The sequence below is a fragment of the Sciurus vulgaris genome, assembly GCF_902686455.1.
Source record: "Sciurus vulgaris genome assembly, chromosome: 9".
In the NCBI taxonomy this organism is placed as follows: domain Eukaryota; kingdom Metazoa; phylum Chordata; class Mammalia; order Rodentia; family Sciuridae; genus Sciurus; species Sciurus vulgaris.
The window spans coordinates 2,010,531-2,031,499 of record NC_136469.1 but is presented as its reverse complement, the minus strand read 5'-3'; the positions used below and the strand labels follow the sequence as shown (position 1 = coordinate 2,031,499).

The 20,969-nt window shown below is 54.5% G+C and overlaps 1 protein-coding gene across 4 annotated transcripts in view; it reads left to right on the top strand.

Moving 5' to 3' along the window:
- Positions 1-20,969, top strand: part of PDE5A (phosphodiesterase 5A) — a 97,456-nt gene that overhangs the window by 54,068 nt on the left and 22,419 nt on the right. For all 4 annotated transcript variants that reach the window (XM_079152905.1, XM_079152907.1, XM_079152906.1 and 1 more), the window contains exons 12-14: positions 4,056-4,202; positions 9,554-9,679; positions 11,126-11,220. In XM_079152905.1, the coding sequence (XP_079009031.1) occupies positions 4,056-4,202; positions 9,554-9,679; positions 11,126-11,220 (368 nt within the window). The remainder of the gene's footprint in view (positions 1-4,055; positions 4,203-9,553; positions 9,680-11,125; positions 11,221-20,969) is intronic.

Sequence of the window (20,969 nt, the reverse complement as noted above, 5' to 3'; positions counted from 1 at the left end):
AGCGGCTTTTCCGCGTCTATCGTCACCAGAGGCTGAGCCTTCTGCCCGTTTCTCGTGGACACTGCATGCTGTGCTGTGAGGGGCCCTGGTGCCTAGGGAAGCGGGAGACTCCTCCCAGGCCACGTAGGGGGTTATGCCCACAGGGCGCAGCGCCCCGTGCTGGGAGGCAGGAGGCTGGCGGAGTCGGAGGCCTTGGAGCACACCCTGAGTAGGAGAGTCTGGCAGAGCAGTGCCGAGGCTCAGCGGGCTTCTCTGGAAGGAAAGCCTCCTGGCCTGGCTCTGGTGGCACGGGCCCTCTATGGAGGTGCCCCTGATAGCACTGGAGTTAGTGGGCAGTTCTCCACGATTGCGAAGGTGCTGTGGTCTGGAGGACCACTGCCCGGCTGGCTGGGCCACTTGCCTGCTCCTCCAGGGGGCAGCTGTCCACCAGCGCAGGTGCCAGCTAGGACCACCCCTTGGGAGGACACAGCAGGGTGCTTGTGTTCCCTGCCAAGTGGAGTAAGGAGGGGGCCAGGGTTGTAGACCAGTGGAGGAGGACTTGCCCCTGTGAGGCACTGGGTTCCATTCTCAACACTGCATTAAAATATAAATAAATAGGAGAGTGAAATTGTTACCTCGTGTACCTGCATGACTGCATGACCGATGTGAACCTACAGTAGGTACCATCAGAAAAATGAGATTACGCTCCATTTATGCATGATCTATCAAAAGTATAAATGCATTCTACTGTCATGCACAACTAATTAGAACAAGTTTTAAAAGTTAATTAAAAACAAAGATTTTTTTAAAAAGGACAATGTTAAAAAAAAAAAAAAAACACCAGAATACCAAACTTGCTTTTCATTTTGAAAGTAGCATAGTCTTTCACAAGAATCTGAAAAACATTTTCTCAATTATGTTTATAATTTTAGCAAGAGAGAAATTACTCTGGAATAGCTGAAAATTGCTGTATTGTGTATTGTTCAAAACCATCTGTTGTTCCACTGGGAAAGTGGATTCTGGCAGCTGCAGCGAGGACCTCGGGTCACAGCACTTGCAGGGCAAGTCATTCATCGGAACTGGTTGAAATTCAACAACTGGCTTCTACTCTGTCACTTGACTGAGTGAAGCTCCTTTGCATCCCGACCTCACAGGTGTCTGCCCCCGCCCACAGAATTGCCAAGATTGCTGTCTCTTTGATGCCGCTGTGGATCTCTTTAAAACTTAAAGTGGAAGGCCGTCCAGTGTTTCCTTAACTTTTATTTTTGGTGGAATTTTTTCTCAGGAGAATTAGTGTGTGGAGATATACTACACATTCATGCCCGAGTTCAGAAAAGTTCTCGAGTTTGGGTGAAATCGTTAGTTGAAAAGGAATTCAGAATCCTTTTTTTTCCCCCTTGCTGTTCTTGAGTGTTTGATCCCGTTTTTGGTCTACCGTCTCTGGGTGTAGAAGTGGGTGTGATGGAAGTAGGCCCTCAAGCCCAGCCTTCTGCTGGATCTCCTTGAATGGCCCTCAGTCCCCAGCGGTTGGAGTGACAGGAGGAACCCGCTGGCCTGCTTTGGTTACTAGAGAGTTAATAGTTAAGACATGGGTATGAGGCAACGTGGGTTTCTTGTCCAGCTGCCGGACAGCGCGAGGGCCTGACCTGCGCCTGCCTTTCCTGCACCTGCCCAGCTGAGGAGCAGTGAGGAAGTGGGTCAAGCACGCTGGGTCGGGCTCCTCCCAGAGCCACACCACCGCACTGCTGCCTGCCGCTTCTCTGTGGGGTCTGTAGCCACTGGTGGTGCGTCCAGAGCAGACAGACCAGGGGTCCGGAGAGGTCTGTGCCCAAGAGCAAGAAGGGCAGAAGCCGGGCTCTGAGGCAGGGTGTCCAGACAGGGCTGGCCTCCTGACCCTCACCTTCCAAGCCACGTGGCACCAGCCCATCAGGATCCAGCTGCCTGACAGTGCAGGGGACAGTGCTGAAAAGGACCAGAGTGGCCCAGGTCTCTGGCCACATCAGTGCTGGTGGGCAGGTCACACTCTTTGCCCCTGCTTCAGGAGAACCTCTGTGGGCAGCCAGCCTACACTGAGAAGCCTAGAGCAGGTGACTTACAAGGAGCTGGCCCCTGCACCGTGGGCTGTGCCGCCGGCTGATGGGCTCACGTTGGCAGTCACGACGGTGACCGGGTCCTTCTGCCTCAGGCTGGCGAGGCTCCAGAGCTCTGCTTGTCTGTTGCTGCTTTGATTAGGCCTGCTCACCTTGGCTGGTAGTGTTGGTGCTGGCAGCTGACTTCCAGCAGAAGCGCAGCCCCAGGGAGGGTGCCCTTCCTGAGCCCTGTGCACGGCTGTGCCTGGCTCATTGCCACGTGGGCTCCATGTACAGAGCCACGCTGCAGCCTGGGTGTGCACCAGCCTTCCTGCAGCCTTCCTGCTGCCTTCCTGCAGCCTTCCTGCAGTCTCCCTGCAGTCTTCCTGCAGCCTTCCTGCAGCCTTCCTACTGCACCCTGCAGCCTTCCTGCAGCCTTGCTGCTGCCTTCCTGCAGCCTTCCTGTTGCCTTCCTGCAGTCTTCCTGCAGTCTTCCTGCATCCTTCCTGCAGCACCCTGAAGCCTTCCTGCTGCCTTCCTGCAGCCTTCCTGCAGCCTTCCTGTTGCTTTCCTGCAGCCTTCCTGCTGCCTTCCTGCAGCTTTCCTGCAGCCTTCCTGCTGTCTTCCTGCAGTCGTCCTGCAGTCTTCCTGCAGCCTTCCTGTTGCCTTCCTGCAGTCCTCCTGCAGCCTTCCTGTTGCCTTCCTGCAGCCTTCCTGCTGCACCCTGCAGCCTTCCTGCAGCCTTCCTGCAGCCTTCCTGCTGCACCCTGCAGCCTTCCTGCTGCCTTCCTGCAGCCTTCCTGCTGCCTTCCTGCTGCACCCTGCAGCCTTCCTGCAGCCTTCCTGCTGCACCCTGCTGCCTTCCTGCAGCCTTCCTGCAGCCTTCCTGCTGCCTTCCTGCAGCCTTCCTGCAGCCTTCCTGCTGCACCCTGCAGCCTTCCTGCAGCCTTCCTGCTGCCTTCCTGCAGCCTTCCTGCAGCCTTCCTGCTGCACCCTGCAGCCTTCCTGCTGCCTTCCTGCATCCTTCCTGCTGCCTTCCTGCTGCACCCTGCAGCCTTCCTGCAGCCTTCCTGCTGCACCCTGCTGCCTTCCTGCAGCCTTCCTGCTGCCTTCCTGCTACACCCTGTAGCCTTCCTGCTGCACCCTGCAGCCCACCCTCCTTCACAGCACACACAGGGCAGGGTTCCTCTAGGCAGGGCTGTGGCAAAGGCTGCACCCGCCTACCCACCTACCTCAGAGCAGCAGAAGTGGGCAGCGTGGGTCCTCCCGGGAAGGGCCTGGCAGCTCATGGTGCTGTGTCGGCCCCACAGTGAGGCGGTAGAGAGGGGAGTGGAGGGCTGTGGACAGAGGCCAAAGTCCTGGAGCTCTGGGAACATGGACCCTCAGTCCACTCCAGCCTGCTGGCTTTGCAAGTGGGAACAGGTGGACTGAGAAGTGACCGCCTTGCCCAGGCAACGGGATGACTGGAATCCCCAGCGGCGGACGCTCCTTCCACCCCTAAGCTCCTGTGGCCTTCAGCTGATGCTGCAGTGCAGGCATGGTGGACCTTGGCCAGCTGGTGGTCAGCCCGATATTGAGTTCCTTATTAGTCAGACGGCATTTAGAGCAATTGGCTTTGTTTTAATATCACTGACCCATGGGCCTTTGGGGGGCATTTCATAATCCAAACTGTAGCCATATTAAAATAAGTAAATAATTAGCCTCTCTGGGCAGGTGGCCATGACTGTGATCCCAGCTGCTCGGGAGGCTGAAGCAGGAGGATCACAAGTTCAAAGCCAGCGTCAGCAAAAGTGAGGTGCTAAGAAACTCCATTAGACCCTGTCTCTGAATAAATTCAATGTAGGGCTGGGGATGCATCTCAGTGGCCGAGTGCCCCTGAGTTCAATTCCCAGTACCAAAAAGAAGAAAAGTGTACACAGTGTCCTGTTTCCCTAGAACGAAGTGCAAAGGCTTTGTGAGCTGCTGCTGCACAGCCCACAGCTGCTCTCTCCCTCTCTCTCACCCCAGGCTGCTGTGGTGCCGTCTGCTCAGACCCTCAGGATCACAGACTTTGGCTTCAGTGACTTCGAGCTGTCGGATCTGGAGACGGCGCTGTGCACCATCCGGATGTTCACGGACCTCAGCCTCGTGCAGAGCTTCCAGATGAAGCATGAGGTGGGAGTGTTGATCAGGGAGGTGGTGCTGGGTACTGGCCTGGCTGGGGGCCCTTTAGGTCCCAAGAGGTGTGCGTCTCCTCTGAGATGGGGTCTCCCTAGGTTGGGAGACTGGCCTCAAAATCCCACCACCTCAGCCTCCCAAATCACTGGGATTTCCTTAGGTTTTTTTAAAAGAAAAGCCATTGTCCATCAAAAGACCCGTAGTGTGCACCTACCAGGTGTCCAGCTCCAGGCTGGAGGACAAGGGATAATGCTCGGGATGTGGGTGGGATACAGAAGGCTGGTGGCAGGCAGATGGGTGAGAGAGGGTAAGGAGCCAGGTGCGGGGCCTGGGAGCCGTTGTCCTGAGCCAGCGGTGTGGGAGGAGGCCTGGGAGGGGTGATGGCCCCTCGGCTGCCACACCCCGAGGAGGACAGTCGCGAGATCGTCTGCAGCGGAGGTATGGGCACTCACGTGAGGCCAGCTGCGACCACGGCCACCTGCGGGTGAGGACGAGAGCCGGTTGACCTGTCCATGTGGCCTCCCAGAGACTCCAATCAGGACCTCTCTTTGGCTCTGGAGATACCGGGATTGTTTGCTCGTGGCGCTGTGGGAAGCCGAGCGACCAGAAGGCCTCTGGAGACAGCCAGCCATCCACCCCGGAGTCTCCCATCAGGTGAACGCCCCTGCGGGGGCCGCTGCCCTTCCCGGAGATCTGCGCCGCGCGGCCTCTCTCCGCCTGTTAACGCCGCCGTGGAAATGCCCTCTGCGCCTGTGCAGGGCGGCCCTCACGGCATCCAGCTGGGGAGGAAGGTGGGCAGACACCGCGAGCTCTGAGCCTGGTCCTCCGAGGGAACACGCCCTGCCGCGTCTCTGTGTGGGGAAGAGCGGGGACGCGGCCCACAGACTCGCCCGCTGCCTTCTGCTGCGGCCTGCCGGGGCTGCCTCTCACCCATGATTTCAAGAAGGGCTTCTGGTTGTCCCCCGGCACAACCGGGGGACTGCCATGCACAACTGAGGAGCGTCGGGGACCCCGCAGCCCTCCAGAGAGCCAACTGGTCCGTCCGTCTCTACCCTCCAGGTTCAGGGTGATGGCGTTGCCCCTGGGAGTCTCTTGGGGGTCGTGTGTGCATCAGGCATCTGCACACCCCATGGGACTGACGTCGGAGGCCCACGTCACACAGGAATAGGGTGCAGCTCAGCTTAGCTGTCCCGCCCAGGCTGATAACCCCACACCACCACCAGGCCTCTGCACCCAGCTGTGGACTCAGCGAGAGTTCTTGCTAGCTGCAGGGCCTTGCAGACCTGGCAGGGTCGCAGACCCCTTTCTTCCCGGAGGACACCAGCACGCGGAGCTAGAAGTGCCTCTGCTGAAAGGGCTCCACTTCCGGCCCACTCCACCCCTTTGCCTTTAGATGGCACCTGGAGGCTGGGCGCAGGTCCCAGGAGAAATCGCCATCCTGTGCCTAGGAAATCACTCCCTCCTATCTGACTCGCCTGCTTCCCTTTCCAGTTTGAGTGCTGCCACTCCGCAGCCCGGGCCTGAGCAGCGCAGTTCCTCTGGTGGTCTCCATGCCTGGGAGCCCCCAGGTGCAGGGGTTGCTGGAAGTGCAGCTTGAGGGTGATCACAGTGCAGTGCTATTGCTGGAGAGGCCTCAGCCTGCAGCTGCCCGACAGCAGTGTTCCATCCTGGAAGATGACCTCCAGGGCCAGCATCTTCAGTTCACCCGTCCCTCCTGGCCTCTTCCTGATCTCAGAGTCTTGCCTCTGAGCCACAGATCCGCTGGCTGTGCTTCCCTCTCCCTCCTGTCACTCACAGGACTCTGCTCTGAGCTGCCAGCACCAGGTACTTGCTCTTCCCCGGAGCCTGGCCGGGAGCCTGTTTGCAGGAGCTCTGGGCCTGACTTCCTGCCTGTGCACTGCTGCCCAGGGGCATTTGATGGACTCCTGCTCTGGGTTCATGCCAATCTACTGAGTATTCGTAGAGGAGTGTTTGCTGATTTCCCTGGGTGAGTTTCCTGGAGGTGGGTGCTGAGCTGCTTGCTCCCTTTCTCTTTGTCCTGAGCAGCTAGAGTTGCTGGGCCTCGTGAGCCTTCCACAGCCACTGGAGGCTCCTTCTATGTGCCGAGCATGCTCTCTAGAGTCACATGGACTGCAAGTGACCGCTCAACAGCCCTGTACAAAATGCTCGTACAAATCTGTATGTTGCCAAGCACACACCAAGGACTTTCCAGATGAGACCATAACTTTCCTGTCTGCTGCTGAGAGCATTCTGGAAACAGGATCCAAAACTGTCTGTAAATCTAGTCACCAGCCCCTGCAGCCATTAGGCAATGCAGTTCTGTTGGGTGCATCTTGAGTTACAATTATTGAAAGATCTATCCAAATGTTAACTTCTGGTCATTCCTTGCTGCTTTAATTACAGGTAATTTTCTGCATATGCCTTTTAAACATATCAAAGGAAACTTTTAGCTCTTCATAAAATTCTGCTGGTAAGATTGCTCTATCACGTTCCTGTGAACTTGATTCTGAAGTGGTCCTGCGAACAGGCCTGCAGTGGCGTGGGGTAAGCACGCTGCTCTTCGGCATGCAGAAGTCCTCGGAGGCCAGCAGGTCAGGAGACTGCAGGTCCTTTGAGGTGGGAGCTCCCTGTGAGCAGAGCCCTGGAAGAGGAGAGGGGCCAGGCGGGCAACCGGGAGCACAGAGCTCCCCCCAGGCACTCACGCAGGCCATCTCCACTGCGAGGAGCAAGCTGGGAGCCCTTCGGCCTGTGCTGGGCAGTGGGGCAGTGCTTCCCCATCCTCCTCCCTCGGGCCGTGCTCTTTGCATTTGAAGTGTCCCCAGTGAGACACGCAGGGAGAAGCACGCAATTTTATTTTTACAGATCCCCAGAAGTGCAGTAAATCATTCAGATCTGGAGACAGGCAGGCTCTGACGCCAACAAACCCAGAATAACATGCTCAGGGCCGGGTCCCTGGGCATCTCTGTTCCAGGCCCTCTGAAGTTGATCAGATGCAGCTTGTGGTACTTGCTCCAAAGTCAAGCCTTCTTTCCCCCTCTCTTAAACCACTTTGCTGCTGCTATTGTTGTTGTTGTTTTCCTCTGGACCCAGAGCTTTATTTCACGTATGTTGTCTTCAGAATTTTAGTTTTTGGCAGCTAAGCAAGTCTCTGCCCGAGACTCAGGCAGAGTTTGAAAGGTCAGAGATCTAATTGGCACGTGGTAGGACTGGAGCTCCAGTGTGTCCCTGGACGTGGGCTTGCCTGGCACCTCTTGCCTTTGCAGATGCACACAGCGTGTGAGCCAGGAAGCGCCTGCTCTCTGCAGGAGAATTCACACAGGTGTGGCTCCTAGGCTCTCCTGACTGCTGGCCCAGAGCGGGATATCTTAGCAAGCAGTCTACAGATTCACTGCAACACCATCAAAATGCCAATGACATTCTTCACAAAAGTAGAAAAACAGCCCTAAAATTCATTTGGAAGAATAAGGAACCTAAAATAGCAATAGCAATCCAGAGCACCAAGAACTATGGCAGAGGCATCACAAAACCTGACCTCAGATCATACCACGGGGCCTTGGAAATGAAAGAGACGGCACTAGCCTCACACAGACATGAAGACCAGAGGAAGAGAAGACAGAGACAAACCCATCTACTTAGTCATCTGACACTCAGGGACGCTGCCAGAAACGCGGAGGGGGAAAGAGCCTCTTCAGCAAATGGTGCTGGAAATGAAAACTGGAAATCCATACGCAACAGAATGAAGCTTGATCCCCGCTGTTCATCCCATACAAAAGTCAACTCAGGGTGGATCAAAGACCTGGAAATCGGGCCAGAAACTTTCTGACTGCCATAGAAAACATAGGTCAACACCATCCTATTGGCCCAGACGCCAGCTTCCTCAATAAGACTCCTAAACCTCGAGAACAAAACCAAGAGTCAATAAATAGGATGGCATCAAATTAAAAAGCTTCTGCACAGCAAAGGAAGCAAGCCTGAGGAGAGCGCCCACGGAATTAAGAAAATCTTTGTTAGCTACTCTTTCAACAAGGTATTAGTATCCAGAAAATACAGAGAGCTCAAAAAGCTCAACACCAAAAAATGCAGAGCCCACTCCGTGAAGGGGCAAGTGTCCCACAAGCTCATGGAAAGCGTTCATCATCCCAGGCAGTCATGGAAATGCAAATCAAAACGCTGAGATTTCATTTCACTCCCATGTGAGTGGAAATGATTGAGACTACAAATAACAACAAATGCTGGCAAGGTTGTGGGGAAAAGGTTCACTTGTGCATCAAGTTAATACGGCCACTTTGGAAAGCAGCGTGGAAATTCCTCAGAAGACTAGGGGTGGAACCGCCACAAGACCCAGCTGCCCCGCTCCTTGGTATTTATCCGAAAGATCTAAAGTGATCGTACTATAGTGATTCAGGGACACAAGTGTTTATAGCAGCACAATTCACAGTAGCCAAATAGGGAATTTGCCCAGGTGTCCATCAATAGAGGAACAGATAAGGAACTGGAATATATACACAGTGGAGCTTTACTCAGCCGTGAAGAAGGAAATCAGCCTTTGCTGGTAGGTGGGTGGACCAGGAGAACATCATACCGAGGGAAGAGGGCCAGACTGGAAAGTCAAGGATGGGGTGAGCTCTCTCATGTACAGAAGTCATAGAGAAATAAGGAATTTTAAAATGGGAAACACCATGAAAATAGAAGGGAGAGCAGAAGAGGAAGGGGAGTGGGGGAAGGAAAGGGGACTGACCACCCTGGGCTGCGTCCACCTCTGACCAGATGGCAGTGGAGTCCGCTTGGTGTATATCTGTAATGCAGCAGATAAAAGTCAGAAGGAAGACCAGAGAGGAAGATCTGGGGGAGGGGGAGCGGAGGGGAGGAGAAGTTCTGGGGACCATGGAAACGGTGCCTGTGTGAACCCACTGTAGCCTACGAGGACCATGTGTTAACAGTTAACACCTGCCAGCCAGGGCTCCCGCCTCAGGTGCCTTTACGTCCCACTCGGCGTGCCCCAGAGTGGAACTGTCCAGCTTGGGTCCTGGCCGTGAAAGCAGACCCCGGCCAGGAGCTTCCTAGAGCTTGCGGTGATGGGCGTGGTAACCTCCCCTCTCTGGAGGGCGGGCTGGCCTCTACAGTGTCTGGCCTCCTGCTGGGGTGATGGGCGTGGTCACCTCTCCTCTCTGGAGGGCAGGCTGGCCTCTGCAGTGTCTGGCCTCCTGCTGGGGTGATGGGCGTGGTCACCTCCCCTCTCTGGAGGGCGGGCTGGCCTCTGCCGTGCCAGGCACAGCAGCTTGTGCCCGTGCCTGGGTGGTTGTTGTGCCCGTGCCTGGGTGGTTGTCACCCCTGTGCTTCTCCCAAAGGTGCTGTGCAGGTGGATCCTGAGCGTGAAGAAGAACTACCGGAAGAACGTGGCCTACCACAACTGGAGGCACGCCTTCAACACCGCCCAGTGCATGTTTGCCGCGCTGAGGGCCGGCAAGCTCCAGGTGCGCAGCCCGTCCCTGCCGGGATGGCCGGGTAGTAAGGCTGAGCAGACTCTTTCAAGCTGTGTTAACATGCACCAGTGCGACCGAAACCTGTTCTCTGCCACTTAGAGAGTGAGCGTTTGTTGAAAAGCCTAGTGTGGCAAAAAGCCCGTTGCTCATGTTCTTTCATAGATCATGTGTATGACGTGCTTAACGCCTTCAGAACAGCCTCGTGCGATACAGAATGGTTGTTAGGGAAATAAACATCTGCAGAGGCAACGCTGGTTAGGACAGTCTCACATCCTCCTGCCCCCGTCCACCTGAGCAGAGCAGGGCCCCCGAGTCCACCCGTTTGAGACGGGCCTCCTAGAGGAGCCTCCTTGGAGCACTCAGATGATTCTCTGAGTGGCACTGTGTAGAGAGGGTTCTGCCTCCTACACTGAGCCCGGACTGGGAGGAAGAAGGTGCAGAAGCCGTCCAAGCAATGGCGCCTTCCCGCAGCACTTACCGCTCTCTCTGTACTTAGATCCTCACCCAGCAGGGATCAGCTAGCTGTCCTGGGCGATTCCTGCATCCATCCCATGCCTACTCTAATTCAGAGCATCCCCCATTCTGCTTTACTAAAGCCTGTAGATGTCATCTGATCTTGCTTTCATGGGGTCACGTTGTAACTGGGGAGATCTGAAAGCAGGAGAGGTGGGCTGCAGTTAGGTGGTGGAGCGCCTGCCCAGCCCCTGCAAGGCCCGGGTCCAGCCCCAGCACCACCAGGGAGCAAGGCACGCTCGCAGAAGTGACTGCTGTCCTAGAGGCCGTGTGCGATGCCAGGTATGCTTGCCCTGCGTAGCAGACATGTATGAGGCGTAGGACTCACTTACCTGAGCGTATTCACGGCAGAGATCTCTGGGCATGCTTTAGACCTGTTCCTAGTGCTGAGCCTTCTGCAGGCAGCGCCCACGCACACTGACTCGCCTCTGGGAGCAGCAGCAGGCCCACGGGCAGTACAGACTGCTCTCGGCCTGGGAACTTTATCAATTGTGAAAGCCAGGTTTCCTTCCTGGTCATTTCGTTTCTGCTGTTTGTCTTGCGTTCACAGCGTCTGCATTTCTTAACGGGCAGCATCTGATGGCAGAGGGAGGGCCGTCTGCAGGGAGCTAAACGAGGAAAAGAGCCCTTGACGCTTTCATGACTTTCCTCATACCCGTAGACAGGGGACGGGCGCGGGGCTGAGCGCATGGAGCCAGCTCCAGCTCTCGGCTGGCTCTGGGCTCCTTCCCAAGCACTACCCCCAGTGACGGCATCTCCTCTGTGGACCGATTGTTGTTGGGGGCACCTCGAGTTCTGTTGAGTTGCACTGGTGGCACCCACGGCGGGTGGCAGCGCGCTGCTCCCCGTGGGGCAGGAGATGGGGTGGGTCCTGCTGAAGCAGTGCCCTCACTGCCTCTCTCTTCCTCCCCCCACACCCCGCAGAACAAGCTGACGGACCTGGAGGTGCTGGCGCTGCTGATCGCTGCACTCAGCCACGACCTGGATCACCGCGGTGTGAACAACTCCTACATACAGCGGTGAGAGGCTGCCTGGCCCCACGGAGGTGTTTCCCTGACTCTGGGGCGTGTTTTCAAAGTTACGGCCACAGAAAGAAGTTGGTGGTGGGAGTCTCGGTTGGTTGAGCTCCTTCTGCACACTCAGGCTGCATTTAGGGGAGCAATAGGTATAGCACCTTGCTGGCTGGCTCCCCAGCCTCAGCCTCAGGGGTTTCCTGTGAGGCTCTGTTCCATCAGCCAGAGCCAGGAGCCGTGCCTCTGTGTGTGCCCGCCTGGTGTAGGAGCATCTCTAGATGCCCAGGGTCAGGTCCCCCTGAGCGGAAAGGACAGTGTTGAAATGTGCTTCACTCTTAGCTCACCCTGCTCGGGACAAGGCAGCTGTGGGTCAGGGTCAGGGGAGGCACCTGGTGAGGTTCTGGAGAACTAGGGCTTTGTGGCCAGACTTGAGTTCAAATTCCACTCCTCCGCACAGTCCCTGGAGGCCTTGCGCCAGGGGGCTGCTCTCTCCAGGCCTTAATTTCCCAAGCTGCAGATGGACAGAATGCAGGCCCACCGCAGGGTGGTTTGGGTTTGAGAGACCACCACTCCAGACCCAGGGGAGGGCCCAGGGCACGTCATGTGAGTCCAGCAGCAGATGCTGGAGGCGCCGAGTGGCACCAGAAGCTGCTCCCTGGCGGACCTGAGAGAGGACCTAAGCCTGGGCCGGGAGCTGCTGACCCTCAAGGCCGCAGGCGCGAGGTGCTCCAGCTGCTGGCCAGATGGAGAAGTGGCTTCACTTGTCATCAGACGTCGGAGCCGTTGTGATGTCGTCATTTTCTTGCAGCAACTTGGTTGAAAAGTCCACATCTTGGTGGCAAAGCCTCTCTATGAGCGTCTCTCAGTGTCCGAGGGATGGAGGAGTGAAGGTATTCCAGGTGTCCCACGTCTTGAGAAGGCTTCTGAGTTCAGTGCATAACCAGAAAGCTTCCCGTGGAGAGTCAGTGACATGTCAGTGCTGGCCTGAGGTGGGGAAGAGCACATGCTCTGGTCTGAAAGTCACAGGCAGGCCGGTCCCTTTTGAAAACCTAGCTTTGGGAGAACTGGAAGGGTGACCTGTCCTCTGTCCCCTTGCTTCATCCTGGGTGTGATCCTGACCTGAAGAGAAGCTGTGAAAGGAAACGTGAACAAGACTCCCAGCACAGCCGCGCCTCAGTGAGGGCAGACCAGCAGGCGCGAGCTGTGAGCACCCGCCCCACCACCAGCCGCCTCTGCTCCTTGTCACGACTGTTGGCACAGCGCTCCATGGTGCCCTGCTGCTCTGCCTGACAGTGAAGAAAACACACTCAACTATTCTTTGTTTATTTAAAAATAATTACTGGATAAACATTTGGAGAAGTGTCATCTTCTCCTTAACAACAACAAAAAATCCTGGGAAAAAGTTGTAGGTCGCAGGATGTTGCTCTCACACCACCAGACCAGGACCAAATAATAGCTTTCTTAAAAAAGTTTCAGAGACTTTCATCTCTTCCTGAAGCCCTATGAATTTCAAAGAAGAAACCAAGAATTTTCCAGGGTTCTCTATCCTTATTAGCAGATGGGCGGTACTTAAAGTCGGATCTTCCTCCAGGGACCCTGGGGAGGAAGAGCACATGAACATTCCCACAGAAAGCCCTGACTTCTGGGGCTACCGTGTGCAGACCCCACTATGCATCCCGACTCCTCAGCAGAGACAGAGCCCCAAGAGGCACAGAGGCGGCAGCACGTGCAGAAAGAGCTCGGTGCGTGTGGGACCCGAGCCCATGAAGCCACTCTCCTGGGGCCGCCACAGCAGGTCACACTGAAGCAGGGGAGTCCTCGCAAGCAGGCTGTCCCCTGAGTCTGTTTGACATTGTGTCTCATATGCCACGGTTAGGAAGTCAGCAGTGCAGGGTCGTGCAGGGCACCAGTGAAGTACAGGGAAAGAAGCCACTACTCATGCTTGCCTGTGCCACAGCACGCGTGGGTAAGGGGAAGAGGTCCAGTGGAGGTGACGTCACCGCAGGAAAAGAGCAGGAGGAACACAGGCGTGAAGTGCAGGCCTCTGCTAGGAAAGCACGGGTGCGGCATGGGGTCACACAGAGAAGTGTCTGCAGTAGGCTTGCATCAGTACAATAGGGCCACTTCAGGTGTGTCTGACTGCATACAGCCTTGGTGACCACAAAAGGCTGCAGAGAACCTATCCGAAGCGACAGGCCGAGGAAAGGAGCTCTCACTAGAGAGTAGCAGATGCCGCACAGGAAGAGGTGCACAGCCAGGTGTGGACTCCGCCTTAGGCCAGGTCCCCGGATATGATGATGATCAGTGCAGAGAGCATCTACTGAGTCCTGCCCTGTTCAGCAAGTGGATTCTGAGCGGTCTGAAAGGACATGGGCCAGGCCAGTGTGGACTGTCTCAAGGTTAGAGGAGGGAATGTTGGGTAGGTCCAGCGTGGCCATCTCCACTGTTAGAGGAGGGAATGTTGGGTAAGACCAAAGTGGCCATCTCCACAGTTAGAGGAGGGAATGTTGGCTAGGACCAGTGTGGCCATCTCCACTGTTAGAGGAGGAAATGTTGGGTAGGACCAGTATGACCATCTCCACTGTTAGAGGAGGGAATGTTGGGTAGCACCAGTGTGGCGCGTCTCCAGTGTTAGAGGACGGAATGTTGGGTAGGACCAGTGTGGCCATCTCCACTGTTATAGGAGGGAATGTTGGGTAGGACCAGTGTGGCCATCTCCACTGTTATAGGAGGGAATGTTGGGTAGGACCAGTGTGGCCATCTCCACTGTTAGAGGAGGGAATGTTGGATAAGAACAGTGTGGCCATCTCCACTGTTAGAGGAGGGAATGTTGGGTAGGACCAGTGTGGCCATCTCCACTGTTAGAGGAAGGAATGTTGGGTAGGACCAGTGTGGCCATCTCCACTGTCAGAGGAGGCAATGTTGGGTAGGACCAGCGTTGCCGTTCTCAACTGTTAGAGGACGGAATTTTGGGTAGGAACAGTGTGGCCCATCACTACAGTTAGAGGAGGGAATGTAGGATAAGACCAGTGTGGCCCTTCTCCACTGTTAGAGGAGGGAATGTTGGGTAAGACCCCTGTGGCCATCTCCACTTTTATAGGAGGGAATGTGGGGTAAGACCAGTGTGGCCATCTCCACTGTTATAGGAGGGAATGTTGGGTAGGACCAGTGTGGCCATCTCCACTGTTATAGGAGGGAATGTTGGGTAGGACCAGTGTGGCCATCTCCACTGTTAGAGGAGGGAATGTTGGATAAGAACAGTGTGGCCATCTCCACTGTTAGAGGAGGGAATGTTGGGTAGGACCAGTGTGGCCATCTCCACTGTTAGAGGAAGGAATGTTGGGTAGGACCAGTGTGGCCATCTCCACTGTCAGAGGAGGCAATGTTGGGTAGGACCAGCGTTGCCGTTCTCAACTGTTAGAGGACGGAATTTTGGGTAGGAACAGTGTGGCCCATCACTACAGTTAGAGGAGGGAATGTAGGATAAGACCAGTGTGGCCCTTCTCCACTGTTAGAGGAGGGAATGTTGGGTAAGACCCCTGTGGCCATCTCCACTTTTATAGGAGGGAATGTGGGGTAAGACCAGTGTGGCCATCTCCACTGTGAGAGGAGGGTATGTTGGGTAGGACCAGCGTGGCTATCTCCACTATTAGGGGAGGGAATGTTGGGTAGGACCAGCGTGGACATCTGCACTGTTAAGAGGAGGGAATTTTGGGTAGGTTCAGTGTGGGCCATCTCCACAGTTAGAGGAGGGAATATTTGATAAGACCAGTGTGGCCCTTCTCTACTGTGAGAGGAGGGAATGTTGGGTAAGACCAGTGTGGCGATCTCCACTTTCATAGGAGGGAATGTTCGGGAAGACCAGTGTGGCCGTCTCCACTGTTAGCGGAGGGAATGTTGGGTAAGACCAGTGTGGCCCGTCTACACTGTTAGAGGAGAGAATGTTCGGTATGACCAGCGTGGCCATCTCCACTATTAGAGGAGGGAATGTTGGGTATGACAAGCGTGGCCATCTCCACTGTTTAGAGGAGGGAATGTTGGGTAGGACTAGTGTGGCCATCTCCACTGTTAGACGAGGGAATGATGGGTAGGACCAGTGTGGCCATCTCCACTGTTAGAGGAGGGAATGTTGGGTAAAACCAGTATAGCCATCTGCACTGTTAGAGGACGGAATGTTGGGTAAAAGCAGTGTGGCTCTTCTCCACTGTTAGAGGATGGAATGTTGGGTAGGAACAGCATGGCCATCTCCACTGTTAGAGGAGGGAATGTTGGGTGAGACCAGTGTGGCCCTTCTCCACCGTTAGAGGAAGGAATGTTGGGTAGGACCAGTGTGGACATTTCAAATGTTACAGGAGGGAATGTTGAGTACAACCAGTGTGGCCCATCTCCACAGTTAGAGGAGGGAATGTTGGCTCAGACCAGTGTGGCCATATCCACTGTTATAAGAGGGAATGTTGGGTAAGACCAGGGTGGCCCCTCTCCACTCTTAGAGGACGGAATTTTGGGTAGGACCAGCGTGGCCATATCCACTGTTAGAGGAGGGTATGTTGGGTAAGAACCGAGTGGCCCGTGTCCACTTATAGAGGATGAAAGGTTGGGTAGGACCAGCATGGCTATCTGCACTGTTAGCGTAGGGAATGTTGGGTAAGACCAGCGTGGCAGTTCTCCACTGATGGAGAAGGGAATGTTGTGTAAGACGAGTGTGGCCATCTCCACTGTGAGAGGAGGGAATGTTGGGTAAGACCAGTGTGGCCTGTCGGCAGTGTTAGAGGAGGGAATGTTGGGTAGGACCAGCGTGGCTATCTCCACTATTAGAGGAGGGAATGATGGGTACGAAGAGCGTGGCCATATCCAATGTTTAGAGGAGGGAATGTTGGCTAGGACCAGTGTGGCCATCTCCACTGTTAGAGGAGGGAATTTTGGGAAGGAACAGCGTGGGCCTTCTCCACTGTTAGAGGAGGGTTTTTGGGTAAGACCAGTGTGGCTATCTCCACTGTTAGAGGAGGGAATGTTGGGTAGGACGAGCGTGGCTATCTGCACTATTAGAGGAGGGAATGTTGAGTAGGACCTGCGTGGCCATCTTCACTGTTAGAGGAGGGAATTTTGGGTAGGTTCAGTGTGTGCCATCTCCACAGTTAGAGGAGGGAATATTTGATAACACCAGTGTGGCCCTTCTCTACTGTGAGAGGAGGGAATGTTGGGTAAGAGCAGTGTGGCGATCTCACTTTTATAGGAGGGAATGTTGGGGAAGACCAGTGTGGCCGTGTCCACTGTTAGAGGAGGGAATGTTGGGTAAGACCAGTGTGGCCCGATGCAGTGTTAAGGGAGGGAATGTTCGGTAGGATCAGCGTGGCCATCTCCACTATTAGAGGAGGGAATGTTGGGTACGAATTTTGAAGCCATCTCCATTGTTTAGAGGAGGGAATGTTGGGTGAGACCAGTGTTGCCCTTCTCCACTGATAGAGGAGGGAATGTTGGCTCAGACCAATGTGGCCCGTCTCCACTGTTAGAGGAGGGAATATTGGGTAGGACCAGTGTGGATATCTCCACTGTTAGAGGAGCGAATGTTGGGCATGACCAGTGTGGCCATCTCCACAGTTAGATGGGGGAATGTTGGGTAGGACCAGTGTGGCCATCTCCACTGTTAGTGCAGGGAGTGTTGGGTAAGACCATCATGGCCATCTCCACTGTTAGAAGAGGAATGTTGTGTAAGACCAGCGTGGCCATTCTCCACTGTTAGAGGAGGGAACGTTGGATATGACCAGTGTGGCCATCTCCACTGTTAGAGGAGGGAATGTTGGGTATGACCAGTGTGGACATCTCCACTATTAGAGGAGGGAATGTTGGGTAAGACAAGTGTGACACGTCTGCCGGGTTAGTGAAGGGAATGTTGGGTAATCCCAGTGTGGCCATCTCCACTTTTATAGGAGGGAATGTTGGGTAAGACCAGTGATGCCATCTCCACTGTTAGAGGAGCGAATTGGTTAGGACCGGTTGCCATCTCCACTGTTAGAGGAGGGAATGTTGGCTAGGACCAGCATGGCGATCTCCAATGTTTCAAGAGGGAATGTTGGGTAAGATCAGTGTGGCCATCTCCACTGTTAGAGGAGCGAATATTGGGTAGGAGCCGTGTGGACATCTCCACTGTTAGAGGAGGTAATGTTGGATAGGACCAGCGTGTCCCTTTTCCACTGGTTCAGGAGGGAATGTTGAGTAAGACCAGTGTGGCCCCTCTCCACTGTTAGCGGAGGGAATGTTGGGTTAGACCATTATGGCCATCTCCACAATTAGAAGAAGGAAAGGTGGGTAAGACCAGTGTGGCCATCTCCACCTTTAGAGGAGGGAATGTTGGGTTAGACCACTGTGGCCATCTCCACTGTTAGAGGAGGGAATGTTGGTAAGACCAGTGTGTCTATCTCCACTGATAGAGGAGCGAATGTTGGGTGGAGCTGCATGGCCCTTCTCCACTGTTAGAGGAGGGAATGTTGGGTAGGACCAGTGTGGCCATCTCCACTGTTAGACAGGAAATGTTAGGTAGGAAAGCGTGGCCCTTCTCCACTGTTAGATGAGGGAATGTTGGGTAAGACCAGTGTGGCCATCTCCACTGTTAGTGGAGGGAATGTTGGGTAGGACCAGTGTGGCCATCTGTACTGTTAGAGGGGGGAATGTTGGTTAAGACCAGGTGACCATCTCCACTGTTAGAGGAGGGAATACTGGGTAGGAGCCGCGCGGCCCTTCTCCATTGTTAGATGAGGGAATGTCTGGTATGACCAGTGTGTCCTTTCTTCACTGTCAGAGGAGGGAATGTTGGGTAAGACCAGTGTGGCCATCTCCACTCTTAGAGGAGGGACTTATGGGTTAGACCAGCGTGGCCATCTCCAGTGTTAGAGGAGGGAATTTTGGGTAGGACCAGTGTGGCCATCTTCACTGTTAGTGCAGGGAATGTTGGATAAGACCATCGCGGCCATCTCCACTGTTAGAATATGGAATATTGGGTAAGACCAGCGTGGCCATTCTCCACTGTTAGAGGAGGGAATGTTGGGTAAAACCAGTGTGGCCATCTCCACTGTTATAGTAGGGAAGGTTGAATAGGACCAGTGTGGCCATCTCCAGTGTTAGAGGAGGGAATATTGGGTAGGTCCAGCGTGGCCATTCTCCACTGTTAGAAGAGGGAATGTTGTGTAAGACCAGTGTGGCCATCTCCACTGTTAGAGGAGGGAATGTTGGGTAGGACATGTGTGGCCATCTCCACTGTTAGAGGAGGGAACGTTGGGTAGGACCAGTGTGGCCATCTCCACTCTTAGAGGATGTAATGTTGGGTAAGACCAGTGTGGCCATCTCCACTGTTAGAGGAGGGAATGTTGGGTAAGACCAGCGTGGCCATCTCTACGGTTAGAGGAAGGAATGTTGGGAAAGACCAGTGTGGCCATCTCCACTCTTAGAGGAGGGAATGTTGGGTAAGACCAGCGTGGCCCTTCTCCACTGTTAGAGGAGGGAATGTTGTGTAGGACCAGTGTGGCCATCTCCAGTTTTAGAGGAGGGAATATTGGGTAGGTCCAGCGTGGCCACTCTCCACTGTTAGAAGAGGGAATGTTGTGTAAGACCAGTGTTGCCATCACCACTGTTAGAGAAAGGAATGTTGGGTAGGACCAGTGTGGCCATCTCCACTCGTAGAGGATGGAATGTTGGGTAAGACCAGCGTGGCCTTTCTCCAGTGTTAGAGTTGGGAATGTTGGGTAAGAACAGTGTGGCCATCTCAACACTTAGAGTAAGGAATGTTGGGTCAGACCAGTGTGGGTCGTCTCCACTGTTAGAGGAGGGATTGTTGGGGAAGACCATTATGGCCATCTCCACAAGTAGAGGAAGGAATGTTGTGTAAGACCAGTGTGGCCCAACTCCACTGTAAGAGGAGGGAATGTTGGGTAGAACCAGCGTGGCCATCTCCACTGTTAGAGGAGGGAATGTTGGGTAAAACCAGTGTGGCCCTTCTCCACTGTTAGAGGAGGGAGTGTTGGGTAACACCAGTGTAGCCATCTCTACTGTTAGAGGAGGGAATTTTGGGTAAAACCAGTGTGGCCCAACTCCACTGTAAGAGGAGGGAATGTTGGGTAGAACCAGCATGGCCATCTCCACTGTTAGAGGAGGGAATGTTGGGTAGAACCAGCGTAGCCATCTCCACTGTTAGAGGAGGGAATGTTGGGTAAGACCAGTGTGGCCCGTCTCCACTGTTATAGGAGGGATTGTTCGGTTAGACCAGTGTGGCCATCTTCACACATAGAGGAGGAAATGTTGAGTAAGACCAGCGTGGCCCTTCTCCATTATTAGAGGAGGGATTGTTGGGTAAGTCCAGCGTGGCCCTTTTCCACTGTTAGAGGAGGAAATGTTGGGTAGGACCATGTGGCCATCTCCACTGTTAGAGGAGGAAATGTTGGGTTAGACAAGTGTGACCATCTCTAGTCTTAGAGGAGGGAATGTTGGGTAAGACCAGAGTGGCCATCTCCACTGTTAGAGGATGGAATGTTGGGTAGGACCACCGTGGCCATCCCCACTGTTAGAGGAGAGAATGTTGGGTAAGACCAGTGTGGCCCGTCTCCACTGTTAGAGGAGGGAATGTTGGTTAAGACCAGCTTGTCCCTTCTCCACCGTTAGAGGAGGGAATGTTGGGTAGGACCAGTGAGGCCATCTCCACTGTTAGAGGAGGGAATGTTGGGTACGACCAGTGTGGCCATCTCCACTGTTAGAGGAGGGAATATTGGGTAGGACCAGTGTGGACATCTCCACTGTTAGAGGAGGGAATATGTGTAGGACGAGTGTGGCCATCTCCACTGTTAGAGGAGGGAATGTGGGTAGGACCAGTGGGACATCTCCACTGTTAGAGGAGGGAATGTTGGGTAGGACCAGCGTGGCCAACTCCACTGTTAGAGGAGGGAATGTTGGGTAACACCAGTGTGGCCATCTCCACTGTTAGAGGAGGGAATGTTGGGTAAGACCTGTGTGGCCCTTCCCCACTGTTAGAGGACAGAATGTTGGGTAAGATCAGTGTGGCCATCCCCACTGTTATAGTAGGGAATGTTGGTTAGGACCAGTGTGGCCATCTCCAGTGTTAGAGGAGGGAATATTGGGTAGGTCCAGCGTGGCCATTCTTCACTGTTAGAAGAGGGAATGTTGTGTAAGACCAGTGTGGCCATCTCCACTCTTAGAGGATGGAATGTTGGGTAAGACCAGCGTGGCCTTTCTCCAGTGTTAGAGGAGGGAATGTTGGGTAAGACCAGCGTGGCCATCTCTACGGTTAGAGGAAGGAATGTTGGGAAAGACCAGTGTGGCCATCTCCACTCTTAGAGGAGGGAATGTTGGGTAAGACCAGTGTGGGCCGTCTCCACTGTTAGAGGAGGGATTGTTGGGGAAGACCATTATGGCCATCTCCACACGTAGAGGAAGGAATGTTGTGTAAGACCAGTGTGGCCCAACTCCACTGTAAGAGGAGGGAATGTTGGGTAGAACCAGCGTAGCCATCTCCACTATTAAAGGAGGGAAAGTTGGGTAAGACCAGTGTGGCCCATCTCCACTGTTATAGGAGGGATTGTTCGGTAAGACCAGTGTGGCCATCTTCACGCTTAGAGGAGGAAATGTTGGGTAAGACCAGCGTGGCCCTTCTCCATTATTAGAGGAGGGATTGTTGGGTAAGTCCAGCGTGGCCCTTCTCCACTGTTAGAGGAGGGAATGTTGGGTAGGAGCAGTGTGGCCATCTCCACTGT